This window comes from Argentina silus, assembly GCF_951799395.1.
Source record: "Argentina silus genome assembly, chromosome: 21".
In the NCBI taxonomy this organism is placed as follows: domain Eukaryota; kingdom Metazoa; phylum Chordata; class Actinopteri; order Argentiniformes; family Argentinidae; genus Argentina; species Argentina silus.
Genome location: NC_139675.1, coordinates 13,006,278 through 13,018,818, shown reverse-complemented (window position 1 = coordinate 13,018,818; position 12,541 = coordinate 13,006,278). Strand labels below are relative to the sequence as shown.

The window sequence follows — 12,541 nt, the reverse complement described above, 5'->3', positions numbered from 1 at the left end:
CCCCCCCGACAAAAAAACACCCCCACAAAAACAAGACAGTTCAAATACTTCATAAAAAGAAGCAATTTAATCAATTTTGTCAATATTAAAAAAAAAAAAAAAAAAATACATGTATTTTTATCAGTGATCTGGTTGGTTTGGACAGAAGGAGGCACATTGTTGCCACAAAACAGCTTTACACAACGACGAATCCAGCAGCATTTATTCATGTGTGAAATTCAAGTATTCCATGGTATTGGGGTAAAATTCATGTTACATAACAATTCTTGTTAATTACAAAAAAAACTATGCTCTGGCATACATACAGTACATCCCTCCCTCAATCATTCTCTCTCTCTCTCTTTCTTCCTTTCTCTCCTTCTTTCTTTACTTCCATTCATTTCTTTAGTTTCTTCTGTGCTGCTTTCTTCTTCACCATCTGCAGGCGTTTCAGGGCGTTGAGTTGGGACTCCTGGGACGTCGCTTTCGATCCGTTGTTGTTCCCCCCGCTCCCCCCTCCGTTCCCCGCTCCGTTGCCCCCGGACCCTCCTCCGTTCCCGCCCGAGCCCGACTGAGACCCGCTGGGGGACCCTCCGCCTGAAGGCCCGGGAGTGGAGGAGCCCTTCCCCTGGCTTTCCCCACTGGATGAGCGGTTCAGAACCTGCTTGCCCAGGGTCAGGGGCGGAGGGCTTTTCAGAGGCACGGAGCTGGAACTGGAGCCAGAGCTGGAGCCGTTGTTTCCATTACCACCCCCGCTGCTGCTGCTGCTACTACTACTACTACTGCTACCTCCCCCTCCCCCCGCCATCTTGGTACTGCCCAGCCCTGACTTAGGTCCAGCCAGCCCAGACAGTCCCACTGGTTTCTGTCCAGAGGGGGGTGTGGAGGCTTTGCTGCTTCCGCTGGGACCGGAGGAAGAGCCCAGTTTGGTGCTGGAGGGGCCGGCCGGGGAGGTCTTGGCCCCGAAGGCGGCCCACCCCGTCAGGCCACTGCCAGACTGTAAGGAGGTGCCGCTGCTGGAGGGGTTGACTGAGACGGCAGCAGACGCCTGGTGGATATACACCAAGTGTTACAACGGAGAAACAATCCAACACGCTTCCAGATGATCATGCCTGGAAGCATGACCTGGTCCGGGTTGCATTGCTATTGCTAAAACTTCCTGATATTATTTGACTGATTAGATTTTTAAAACGTTCATTTGAAACCTATTCAATGTCACTGCTCCCCCAACATGCTACCGCATCAGCCATAATGTTACAACTAGTCCTAATGAATATGTTGTTTTCCCACTCTATACTGTGATCCGTGATGTTTTAATGCCTACCTTCACCTCTGTTCGTTTGAAGGCCTGGAAGGTGGTGTCAGCCTTGGGTTTGAGTTCGGGCTTCTTCACCAACGGGTCCTTGACTACGGGGGCCGCTGACACGGCTGCCGGGGCGGGCTTCTGGGCGGGCTTCTGGTTCTTCTGGGCCTGGAGGACATCAAAAGCACCATCGAAAATCACCATCGAGTTACAATGAATGAAAGAATACCCAGTGTTGGAGCCGGCAGCGAAAAAAAAAACATAACAAGAATAAATTCAATCACAATCACGATAGTGATTGCATGCAGACCTGGGTCAAACATGTCAAACACTTATGGGAGTACACACTTTCCATGGTACAGCACAGAAAGCGTATGTCATATGTGTGTTTTGACCCCCCCCCCCCCCCCCCCCCCGGGGTCTGATCATGTGACACTCCTGCTCACCATGCGTTTCATCTGCCGGGTGCACCGGGCGCAGTACCACACCAGCCGCGGGTCGTTGACGTCCTTGTCCGTCACCTGGGGCTTGTGACAGTCCTGGTGGTACAGGTTATGGCACTCCTGGCACTCCACCAGCTGGTTGCCTGACGTCACAGTCATTTGCCTGAGGTAATAAGGGTAATAATATAATCATACAGTACACGCCATTGAGCTGACGCTTTTATCCAAAGCGACTTGCATTGCAGTGAGTGCACACGTTTTTACAGTGTATATGGACCCAGCGGGAATCGAACCCACAACCTAAGCGTCGTTAGCGCCATGCTCTACCCACTGAGCCACAGAGGACCACATGACAACCGTCATTATCATTATTCATTCGTCGTAATGGTAGGTTGTTAGTATCCTGTTCAGAGCCGCGTCTCGAAATCGGAATAGCTTACTACCACCGATACGAGCTTTGGGCAACAGATGCGATGCACTTCTACTGTACTTTAAAGCAAGCAATGGAGTCGTGGCGTGTTTATCTGAGGGATTCACGGCGAGGAGGAGGGACGGACCGACAGACCACGCAGGCCAGGCCCATCTCCATGGCGAAGTCATCGGCGCTGGTCTCGTCAGAAAGGGACAGGTCGGGAAGGGCGAGGTCTTTGCTGCTCTGGACCGTGATGGGAGAGGAGCGGCTCTCCTGCTTCTCCAGCAGACGAGGTTTCTTGGTCGGCACGTCGGGTCCTTCCCCTGGCTCTACCCTCACCTGAAGGACGTGGAAAGATTTAAGTTATTTGGCACCTAAAAAAGATTTTCTTTTAATTTTTACAAAAGTCTTTTCCGATTCACCTATACAGTAATGACAGGACATTTGATGGAGGATTATGTCATGGACGTAGTATATTGGGGTTGGTTTAGGCTTCATCTCAAGACTGTGTCCTGACGTGGGTATGCCATCGTACACACACACACACACACACACACACACACACACACACACACACACACACACACACACACACACACACACACACACACACACACACACACAGACCTTCTCTAAAGGCCTCTTGTCCGTCTCTTTCTTGCTCTTCTCTGAGCTGCTGGACTTGCTGCTGCTGCTGCTGGATGAAGAGGAGCTGGAGGAGGACTTGGAGTCCTGCTTGTTCAGGTTCATTTTAGTAACAGACACCTTGCTGGACACCTCCACCTCCTGTAGTACAGTTACAACACATTGAAAAATAAATCAATAAATGTAATTCTTCCTTCTTCTCTGCCAATAGCCCCTGGTCCTACCATCGATTACTTTTTCTCATGATGACTGATGGATAGATGATTCACTTACTTAAACAAGTGTATTTGTTGTCAGTCGCTTTGGATAAAGGCGTCTGCTAAATGCCATAAATGTAAATGTAAATGTAAACATCGATAAAAGCCTTATTGGAGAAGTAGGTCAGCCAATAAGCATGTGTTTTTAGACTGGCAAACCATACCGTGCGCATGAATTGTCAGCCTGCAATTATAGTATAGCACTTACATAATTTACCATGGCAACTTCAAGACAGGTATCGTATATGAGTATGTTCATATTTCCTACATAAAAAGGTCCAGGTCCAGCCCCATACCTTCTGTGATGTACGGTAGGATGTATCACTCCCTCTGCCCGAGAGAGACTCGTCCAGCAGAGCCCTGAGTTTCTCAGCTGAGTCTTTGCTCTTGGAGTGCAGATACCCCAGTCCCTTCAGGAAGATTGGATCCAGATCCAAACTCACCGAGGCAGCCATGATCACACTGCGGATACAAAACAAAACCGCAGACTGTTAAGTCCGATCTTGGCTCGCTAAGGATCCGCAATGTCTTGTGTTGTGTGCATAACAAAGCAAGAAGCCTTGCATGTTTGCTTGCTAGTCAATGTTACAAGATGCCATCACACAATGACGGGGCTCCTAGCTTATGCGTAAGTCAACTACCCCCGCAGTTAGCTAGGAGCACAACATCAGCTGACGAAGCTGTGGCTGTCAGTGATACTATTAACTCGCTAGCTACGCTGTCTGGCCAGCTAACGAGCTAGCCCGGTCCTAGTTTGATTGAGATGATATTCGAGCACGTTTGATGACCTTACCTTGTTATTAAGATACCTTTAAACGTGTATTTCGCGTACAGATATGTTTGTTATGACATAGAAATATTTACAGTAACTTCACAAGGGCCACTTTCGCTAAGGTGGCTAGACAGAAATGCCTTTATTTCCTTGTCGCGTCTGGCGTGTTCAACCACTCAATACATCCCAGGGAAACAAGCTCCGTGTTCGACAAATACCGGTAGTAATCTTGAAAACCCTGTCCGTATAATACATATACACTAAATAATCAAACGAATAAAACGAATATTTTATTCAGATATTTGAAACATATCTAATTTAAGTTAATCTAGGCATTGAAAAGGCCGAAATAGCTGTGCTTTTAGCGCAACCACTGCTCGGGTCGGTCTGTATTAAGCGTTACACATGCGTGTTTACCATAACAACGTGGGCTATCTTCACATGTGTACAGACGCAACTGTAAGTAGGCTACTTAAATGTATCATATTTTGGTCAAAAGACCCAATGCGCAGTTATTCAGCCAACAACGCTGGACAAAAGTTATAAGCATGATTAGTTATATAGGTCTTGAGTTTGGTGTTGTTGCCACTTGTATTCACTTGTACTCTAGGTGATGTGACAATAATGCCATTGCTTTCTATAGCAAATGCTCAAACCACTCAATGAAATCGTTGTTTCTAGCTGTGATTGAGACTAACAGTAACCACTATATTGTGCACAGGTGTGATTAATGAAACTAATGTCCACAGTTCTACAGCAGCACCCATCACTATGAAGCACACAGAGCCAAAACAGGAGCAACAAGAGTCCCTCTACTTAGAAGTCCGCTCCCAAAACGAGACATCCACCTCCACCCTTCCCCTACACACTTCCATTGCCCTATTCCTCCTGTCCTACTGCGACTGCAAGTCTTTCCATGTGTTCCTGGTCTCTGCTGTGCCTGACAGCTCTCAGTCCTGGAAGAGTCAGGTTCCAGAGTCTTTGAGTGTCTCTGAGGTGGGGGTTGAGGACCTGCCAGTGTTGGTGAGAGGCTGCCGTTTCCCGGCGGTTCTGGATGGCACAAGGAGGTACTGTAGGGCTGGACTGGCTGTGGTGTTGAGGCACATCATCCTCAGGACCTGTGAGGTTGACCCCAGTAGGAAGGATGTGTCGGCACTGCTGGGGTTCAAGAAGACCTGCCTGAAAGCCTGTGCTGAGGTAAGAGAAACACTGAACTAACATATCAAGACATTGTCAGCCACTTGGCAGTTAATCACTTCCGTTCCATTTTATTATGTGGGTGCAGTATACCTTCTGCAATTGATAATGTTGTAACACTTCATAGAATGGATTAGTGCGAAGGCCGGTTCCCAAATGACAAATGTAATCAAAACACCTGGACTGTCAGTTGTTGTAATTCATTATCAAAAACAGTGGTTAGCTTTTACCTATCAGGACTGTCAGATATGGTCTACAGTGCCCTGCGTAAGTAATGGGACAGAGAAGCATTTTTTGTTCTTTTGGCTCTATACTCCTAATGTTTGGGTTACTATGAGGTTAAAGTAGATATTCTCAGCTGTTATATGATGGTATTTCTGTACATATTGGTTTCACCATTCAGAAATGACAACAGTTTTCATGCATAGTCCCCTATTTCAGAGTAACTAAAAGTGATGTGACAATTGGCTTCTGTTTCTGGTTTGTCTGGTGTGTTCTGTCACATAATTTGTGCAGGCATAAGAGAACTCTCAAAGTCTAGTATTGATTCTAAAACCAACAGTTCGGAACATCATTAAAAGGAAAGAAAGCACTGGTGAGCTCAGAAATCGCAAACAGCCTGGTAGGCCAAGGAAGACTTCAGTAGATGCCTGAAGAATGCTCAACATGATTAAGAAGAAAACAGATCAGGAACACTCTCCAGGAGGTTGACGTGAAAGTGTCAGAGACTACCACCCGCAGAAGACTTTACCAGCAGACCTACAGTGGCTACACTGCAAGGTGCAAAGAGTTCTGGAAAAAGGTCTTGTGGACAGAGAGATGACAAGAGTATAACGTGTGGAGAAAAAAAAGCAACTGCCCAATATCCACAGCATACCACCTCATCTGTGAAATATGCTGGGAGGGTGTAGCAGGATGCAGCAGCAGCAGGATGAATTCTGAAGTCTACAGAAACATCTTGTCTGCCCAAGTACAAGCTAATGCCTCAAAATTCATCATACAGCAGGACAATGACCCAAACATACTGCCATCGCAACTAGGGAGTTTTTCAGGGCCAAAAAACAACATTTGTTGACTGGCCATGTCAATCTCCAGATTTAAATCCTATTGAACATGCATTTCATTTGCTGAAGAGGGAATTTAAGGCATTAACGTCTTCAAAACAAATAACTGAGTAGTACAGGCCTGGCAGAGCATCAAGAGAATATACCCAGCGTTTGGTCGCGTCAATGGGTGGCAGACTTCAGGTAGTTATTGCATGCAAAGAATTGTCGACCAAATACCTAACATGAGTGCTTAATTTGGACATTTGATGAATCTGTCCCATCACTTTAGGTGGTCTAAGAAAGGGGGACTACATCTAACGTGTTGTAATTTCTGAACGGTGAAACCAATATGTACATAAATACCCTAAAAAAAAAAGCTGATAATCGCTACTTTAAATGCATAGTCATTGCCAAAAGACGAAACAATGCTTCACTGTCCCATTACTTACAGAGCACTGTATTCCGTGTTTACACATATATTATCCTAGCGTATGCTATTCCCCCATAGGTGAGCCAGTGGACCAGGCTGTGTGAGCTCAGCATCCCCTCGGCAGTGGAGGACCACCTCCGACATCCCACCGACCAATCCCTACTCCTCCCCTGGGCCATCCTCCACTTAGAGCAGAGGCTGGGGGAGCCCGTCAAGGTCCACAACGACGACAAGATCCGCCGCCAGAAGCTCCAACAGCAACAGAAGAAGAAGAAGGAGGCGGCGTCAGACCTCCAGCGGGAGTCCCCGGGGACAGACGGCCAGCCTTCCCAGTCCGCCGACGGGCTAGAGCTCAGGGCTGCCCTGGCCAAGCTGTCTGTGGATGAAGTTCCCCCTCCTGCCACCAGGGAGCACTCCGAGATCAGGAAAGTGAAGACCACAGAGCTGCCTCCGCTAGAGCATGTGTTTGCTGAGGGGCTGTACTTCACTTTAACGGACGTGGTCCTGCTGCCGTGTGTCCATCTATACCTGGTAAGTAGAAGAAGAAGGAAGGGGAGCGTTGCTGGGATCTACTGGTGTGTCTTGGTAGATTGAAGGTGCTCTTTGGTGAAAGGGTTCATTGTTCAACAAAAAAGGAAGGAGGACCAATGTACATGTAAATAGCCTTTGTCTAGGTGGCCTGTTTACAGCCTAGGTGGCCTGTTTAACAACAACAAACACTATAAAAACTCTGAGGCTTTCCGGCTTGGTCTTCGTCAGGGAGTATAATTACACAGTGAGACATCCTCACTTTAACAGACTATGTTCCAATCAACCCTGACTGAAAAGGGGAGTGGTCAGAACTGTTATATAGGTATATGTCCCATAAGCCTTTTCTCAACTCCTTGTGTCCTCTCCTTGCGTCCTCCACTCGCGTCCTACTGAAAACGCATCGGAGGAGAAGAGGTTCCTCCCTTCAGATATCCTCCTCCAATGCTCCAAAGGAAGCGAGTGGTGGTCCTCTGTTGCTCAGTGGGTAGAGCGTGGCGTTAACAATGCTAAGGTTGTGGGTTTGATTCCCGCTGGGACCGTATATATACTGAAAAATGTACGCACTCACTGCAATGTAAGTCGCTTTGGATAAAAGCGTCAGCTAAATGGCATATATTATTATATTATAGGACGAAGGAAAGGACGCGAGGAGTCGTGTTCCTAACAGTTGAGAAGAGGCTATTGTCCGATACAAGAATAGTTCACGAGAACAAAATGCACAGTAGGTGGCAGCAACGTTACCACCTTTTTATCAAACCAAGACCCCTACAAGGAAAAAAAGGGTGAAATCCACGTCATTTAATCGATGGTACACTCAGCGGCCTGTTGTTTGTAAATCCACTTTCCCTTTGGTTTTCGCTGTTTAAGGCGGGTCACCTTTTCTAATAGAGGCCGGAATATAATCAATACCCATAGCTTGTAGGGAGGTAGGGTTGCTTTGTTGTAAGGATGGCATATTCTCAATCAGGGTGGATTGGAACATGGGTTTGTTCACGGAAGTGAGGATGTGTTGATTGGTTCGGTTTGTTCAAGGAAATGAGGGTGACTCACTGTGTGCCGAAACGCCTCAGAGTTATTTTTTCGAGTGTTTGTCGAGTGTTTGTCATGCCACAATAAATAAAGGCTATTTAAATGTGTGAACAGTACCATGGTCCTTTATCCTATTTTAATACCTGCTAAGTCTCGAGAGATTCTCCTGTGTCCTACATACAGTAGACATAGTGTGCAGTACGTGTCAGTCAGTAGCTGGTTATCTCCCCTGGAGATTTGCCATATGGTGTCACACGATATGATGGGGTCCCCAAATGTCATCAGATATGTGTGTAGACCCTGGGAGCTTATTCTTCATGTGTTTCATTTATATTCCATGGACTCTTCTGTGGGTCACTGATTATGTGAAACACCAGCACCTCTTCAACCGTTAGCCCACATCGTGCTTCGATTCCCCCCCGTGTGTGACTTTTTAAACCGAATGTTTATTCGCCTCACGCGAGCACGGTATTACCTTTTTTACCTGATATCATCACCGTCCCTGATTAAGCTGTACTGTACGATGAAGTCTGACCTCAACGAAGATTCTCATTAACTGCCGGCGCAGAAATGATGCGCCCGTAGCTTGGGACTGACGATTAGACCGAGAACTTGCATTAGCAGCAGATTGAAAAACAACACTGCCGTTGAACTTTGGTTGTTTGTTTGAAAAAAAGAAGCTGTTATACAATTAGCTGTTTTGAAAATTGTCATGGCAACTAACGGCATCTCATAATGTAAGGTTTTCCGGAACACTGTGTCGGGTTTTTATTAATTAACGATGTTGTTTGTTTCAAGGGTCTTGGAGGAGATGGTGCAGGGTGGCCTCTCCCCTTCTCTCCCTCCACCCCTCTACCAGCCCTCCACCCCTCTCCCCCTCCAGCCCTCCCCCCCTTCTCTACCTCCATCCCTCCAGTCCTCTCCCCCTCCACCCCTTCCTCTCTTCTCTACCTCCATCCCTCCAGTCCTCTCCCCCTCCACCCCTTCCTCTCTTCTCTACCTCCATCCCTCCAGTCCTCTCCCCCTCCAGCCCTCCCCCCTTCTCTACCTCCATCCCTCCAGTCCTCTCCCCCTCCAGCCCTCCCCCCCTTCTCTACCTCCATCCCTCCAGTCCTCTCCCCCTCCACCCCTTCCCCTCTTCCCCTCGTAGCTGTGAGAATTAAGTGTTCTTCTCACAGGCTTTTAGGGGTCAGCTGTGCTCCAGTGGTTTCCAGTTTCACACTCAGCCTAGCATGTCTCCTCTCCTCCCCCCCCCCCACCCCTCCTCTCCTCTCCTCAGCCACCGCTGTCCACAGGCCCCAGGCACACGGAGCTAAGAGAAAAGCCCCCTAGATTTATATACTGTCACCTCTCTTTCACTCTATCTACCCTTTTCTCTTTCACACACACACACACACACACACACACACACTCACACATTTAGGGTCAGCCTAGTGGAACCTATGATCTCTGCTTCAGCGGAGAATGACACTTCCGATGACTCAGTTAACCCTCTCTCCCTTTTTCCTCTTCCTCTCCTCCTTCTCCTTTCTTCTTCTTTCCCCTTTTCTTCTTCTCCCTTCATCCTCCACAGAGCTGCCTCCAGACCCACGCCGCCAGCGCCTTGGCCCAGCTGCCTCTCCTGCTGGGCTGGTACCTCCGGGTCCAGGAAGTTCCCGGGGTCCTCCGGGCTGCCCGGGCCTGTGGCATGGCCCTCTCAGCCCCCAAGACCCCCCAGGCGCCTGGCCCTCCTCCATGCCCAGCAGAGGCACTCCGACCCAGCCAAGCGGAGCAGGAAAGCTCGGGGACAACCGCTCAGGTGCCTTTCGTTGGCGGCCCCAGGCCCACCATGACGAAACTCAAAGTAATTGAATAGACTTTCTTTTTTCCCTCTCCCTTCGTTCCTTCCGTCTCTGGGGGGGGGGGGGGGGGGGGGGGGGGGGGGGGCGGGGGAGGCGGGGAAGAGTTAGGCCTACTGTGACAGAGACAGTTGTTGCGGAGGCACATTCATCTCTCCTGTGAAACTGTCAGCAGCAACAGTCACACACTCTTGAGCAGTGGCACTTCCGCAGGCACGCACGCACGCACACAAATACACACACACACGCACGCACACGCTGTCCTTTTCTGACACTCCTTCTCCCTCTGCGTCCCTGAGTCGCAACGATAAGGGATTTATGCACTCCAAATGGTTGTTAAATTGGCCACATTATCATTTTCCCGTTTCAGCCCCCCCGTGAAGCCGTTCTGCTGCTTGTTACTTGAAGAGTACTGCTCTGTGTGATTGTTACAGTCTGTGCTGACTAAACTGAATTTATTAGCATTTGTTATTTTGTTCACTAGTCTAAACATTCCAAACCTGAAGGGTTATAAAGGATAAGTTATGCCATTTAACTGTTATTAAAGTTCCAGTATGTAACATTCAAGCTTTTCTAAAAGCTTCCTAAGGGTTGTCATGACTGTGTTTATTCGGTAGGGATCAGGGAATGAGATCCCTTGAAAGGAATATTTTATTTCCCAACGCTGTTTTGGTTCAGGAAAAAAGCGTTTTCTAAAATGGAGTGTCCTACCCGACACTTGGTTTGCATGCAAACATGTTGTAACAGCCAGCGGTGTTCTAGGGGAGTGAACTCACTGATGTTCGCCTTTCTGTTTCCGGTGGCTGGCTCTTTGAATCGTGCGAGCATGCAGAAACACAACAGCTAATGTCCGACACTGCAAATACCCCCTATGATCTCACTGGGGCTAAATCCTTTTTCAATTCAGTGATTTTCAGAAACACATTTCCAATCAGGGGAAATGTAGTCCTTAAACATCACTGCGTTCCATTATTTTCCTTTTATCCCCAATGACATCATAGGGGGCTCCTAATTTCCTTTTTCCCCTCTTATCCTTTTTGACTAAAACCCAAACATCGTCGTTTTCACATCTGTAGACACTGCTATGGTCTTGGAGACAACACATCTGAGGTAAAAAAAAAAAAAAAAAAAAAAAAAATATGTGAAGTGTCTCTTTAACATGATAGTGCACATTCCTGCTTTTCTCTCCCCGCAGCACTAAACCCTTGAATCCGATACAGAATACAATAACAGTTTACAGCCAGACTAAGCTGCTCATAGTGGAGTAATTGCTAAAAAAGCTCCTGTGAAGAAAGTACACCCGCTAGCATAATCACTCCACACTCACTCCTTATACGGTCCCTGAGGAAGTACTGGTAGGTGTGTGTGTGTGTGTGTGTGTGTGTGTGTGTGTGTCTCTCTCTCTCTCTGTGTCTGTGTCTGTGTGTCTGTCTCTGTGTGTGTCTCTGTGTGTGTTTCTGTGTGTGTGTGTGTTAGCGTCGTAATGCTGGACGCCAAATGTTGCCCTGGAATCCATTCCTGGAGTATCTTTTCCAGGAGGACATAAACAGACACAGCTGTTTAGAAAGGAAGGAAGCTGCCTCTTCAGCCAGACTCTAACCTCCTACCATAACCTCCCTCCTGTTCTGTTCTCTGGCAGAACCAGCAGCTTCCCGCCTCTCAGAGGGTCAATCTTGAGATTTCCTGCTGGCCGGTTCGGCCACACACGTATATGATGTCTTGCCCACGGGAAGTCAGGAAGGACACACACACACAGACACACACACACACACAGAGACACACACACACACATATACACACATACACACAGGCACACACATACACACAGGCACACACATACGCACGTACCCCTGTGTGTGTGTGTGTGTGTGTGTGTGTGTCTGTCTGTCTGTCGGTCTGTGCATGTCGTAAATGTAACACGCTGCCCTCTTAAAATGAGATATTCCACCCGGTTGCAGGCTGATATGTGCTGAGACACACACACACACACACACACACACACACACACACACACACACACCGCCGTCCATGGCCCCTGTCAAGAGGCATTACGAGCCTGGCTGTACCTCGCCGTCGTCACCGCCGTGACTGCAGTGCAGCTGTCGTCATGGCTGGCCCACTGTGGAGCCAGTGTGTGTGTGTGTGTGTGTGTGTGTCTGTCTGTGTGCGTGCCTGTAACGATGTGTGCGTGTGTGTCCCAAGGCATCGAGTGTGAGGCACAGACCGAGAGCGAGGGCCGTGCTCCGACAGTGTGACACGCTATCGCTCACCGCTGCTGCTAACCAGAAGCCAGGAGGAGTCAGGACTCGCATCTCTCCCCACACTAACAACCCCCCCCCCCCCCCCCTCCTCCTCTCTCTCTCTCTCTCTCTCTCTCTCTCTCTCTCTCTCTCTCTCTCTCTCTCTCTCTTCATACAGCTGAGACTAGCATGGAGGGAAAGAGAGATGAAACAGCTTCCTCATCCTATTGCTCACTTTAGTGACAAGGGAGATTGACACACACAATGAAGTGTCAGTCATAGAGCCTGTTTACCAAGCTCTCTCTCTCTCTCTGTCTGTGTCTCTCTCTCTCTGTCTGTCTGTCTCTGTCTCTCTCTCTGTCTGTCTGTCTCTTTCTCTCTGTCTGTCTGTCTCTGTCTGTCTGTCTCTCTCTCTGTCT

At 48.2% G+C, this 12,541-nt stretch overlaps 2 protein-coding genes across 3 annotated transcripts in view; one reads left to right on the top strand and one right to left on the bottom strand.

The window, feature by feature from the left end:
- Window positions 1-41: 41 nt before the first annotated feature.
- On the bottom strand, window positions 42-3,967 carry ints12 (integrator complex subunit 12). Of its 2 annotated transcripts, none has more exons than XM_083692748.1 (7): window positions 3,833-3,967; window positions 3,336-3,501; window positions 2,765-2,923; window positions 2,283-2,476; window positions 1,729-1,888; window positions 1,304-1,450; window positions 42-1,027 (listed from the first exon to the last, which is right to left on the bottom strand). In XM_083692748.1, the coding sequence occupies exons 2-7, from the start codon at window positions 3,492-3,494 to the stop codon at window positions 377-379; spliced, it is 1,470 nt and encodes a 489-aa protein (XP_083548874.1). In that variant the 5' UTR covers window positions 3,495-3,501; window positions 3,833-3,967; the 3' UTR covers window positions 42-376. The 2 variants fall into 2 exon arrangements, with proteins under 2 accessions (XP_083548874.1, XP_083548875.1); XM_083692749.1 differs by having other exon boundaries at window positions 1,310-1,450.
- Window positions 3,968-4,582: 615 nt separating this feature from the next.
- The window catches only part of gstcd (glutathione S-transferase, C-terminal domain containing), a gene marked incomplete at its 5' end in the record, with an annotated part of 44,633 nt that continues 36,674 nt past the window's right edge, over window positions 4,583-12,541 (top strand). The window contains 3 exons of the mRNA XM_083692696.1: window positions 4,583-5,008; window positions 6,563-7,015; window positions 9,618-9,887. Coding sequence (XP_083548822.1) covers window positions 4,583-5,008; window positions 6,563-7,015; window positions 9,618-9,887 — 1,149 coding nt within the window. The remainder of the gene's footprint in view (window positions 5,009-6,562; window positions 7,016-9,617; window positions 9,888-12,541) is intronic.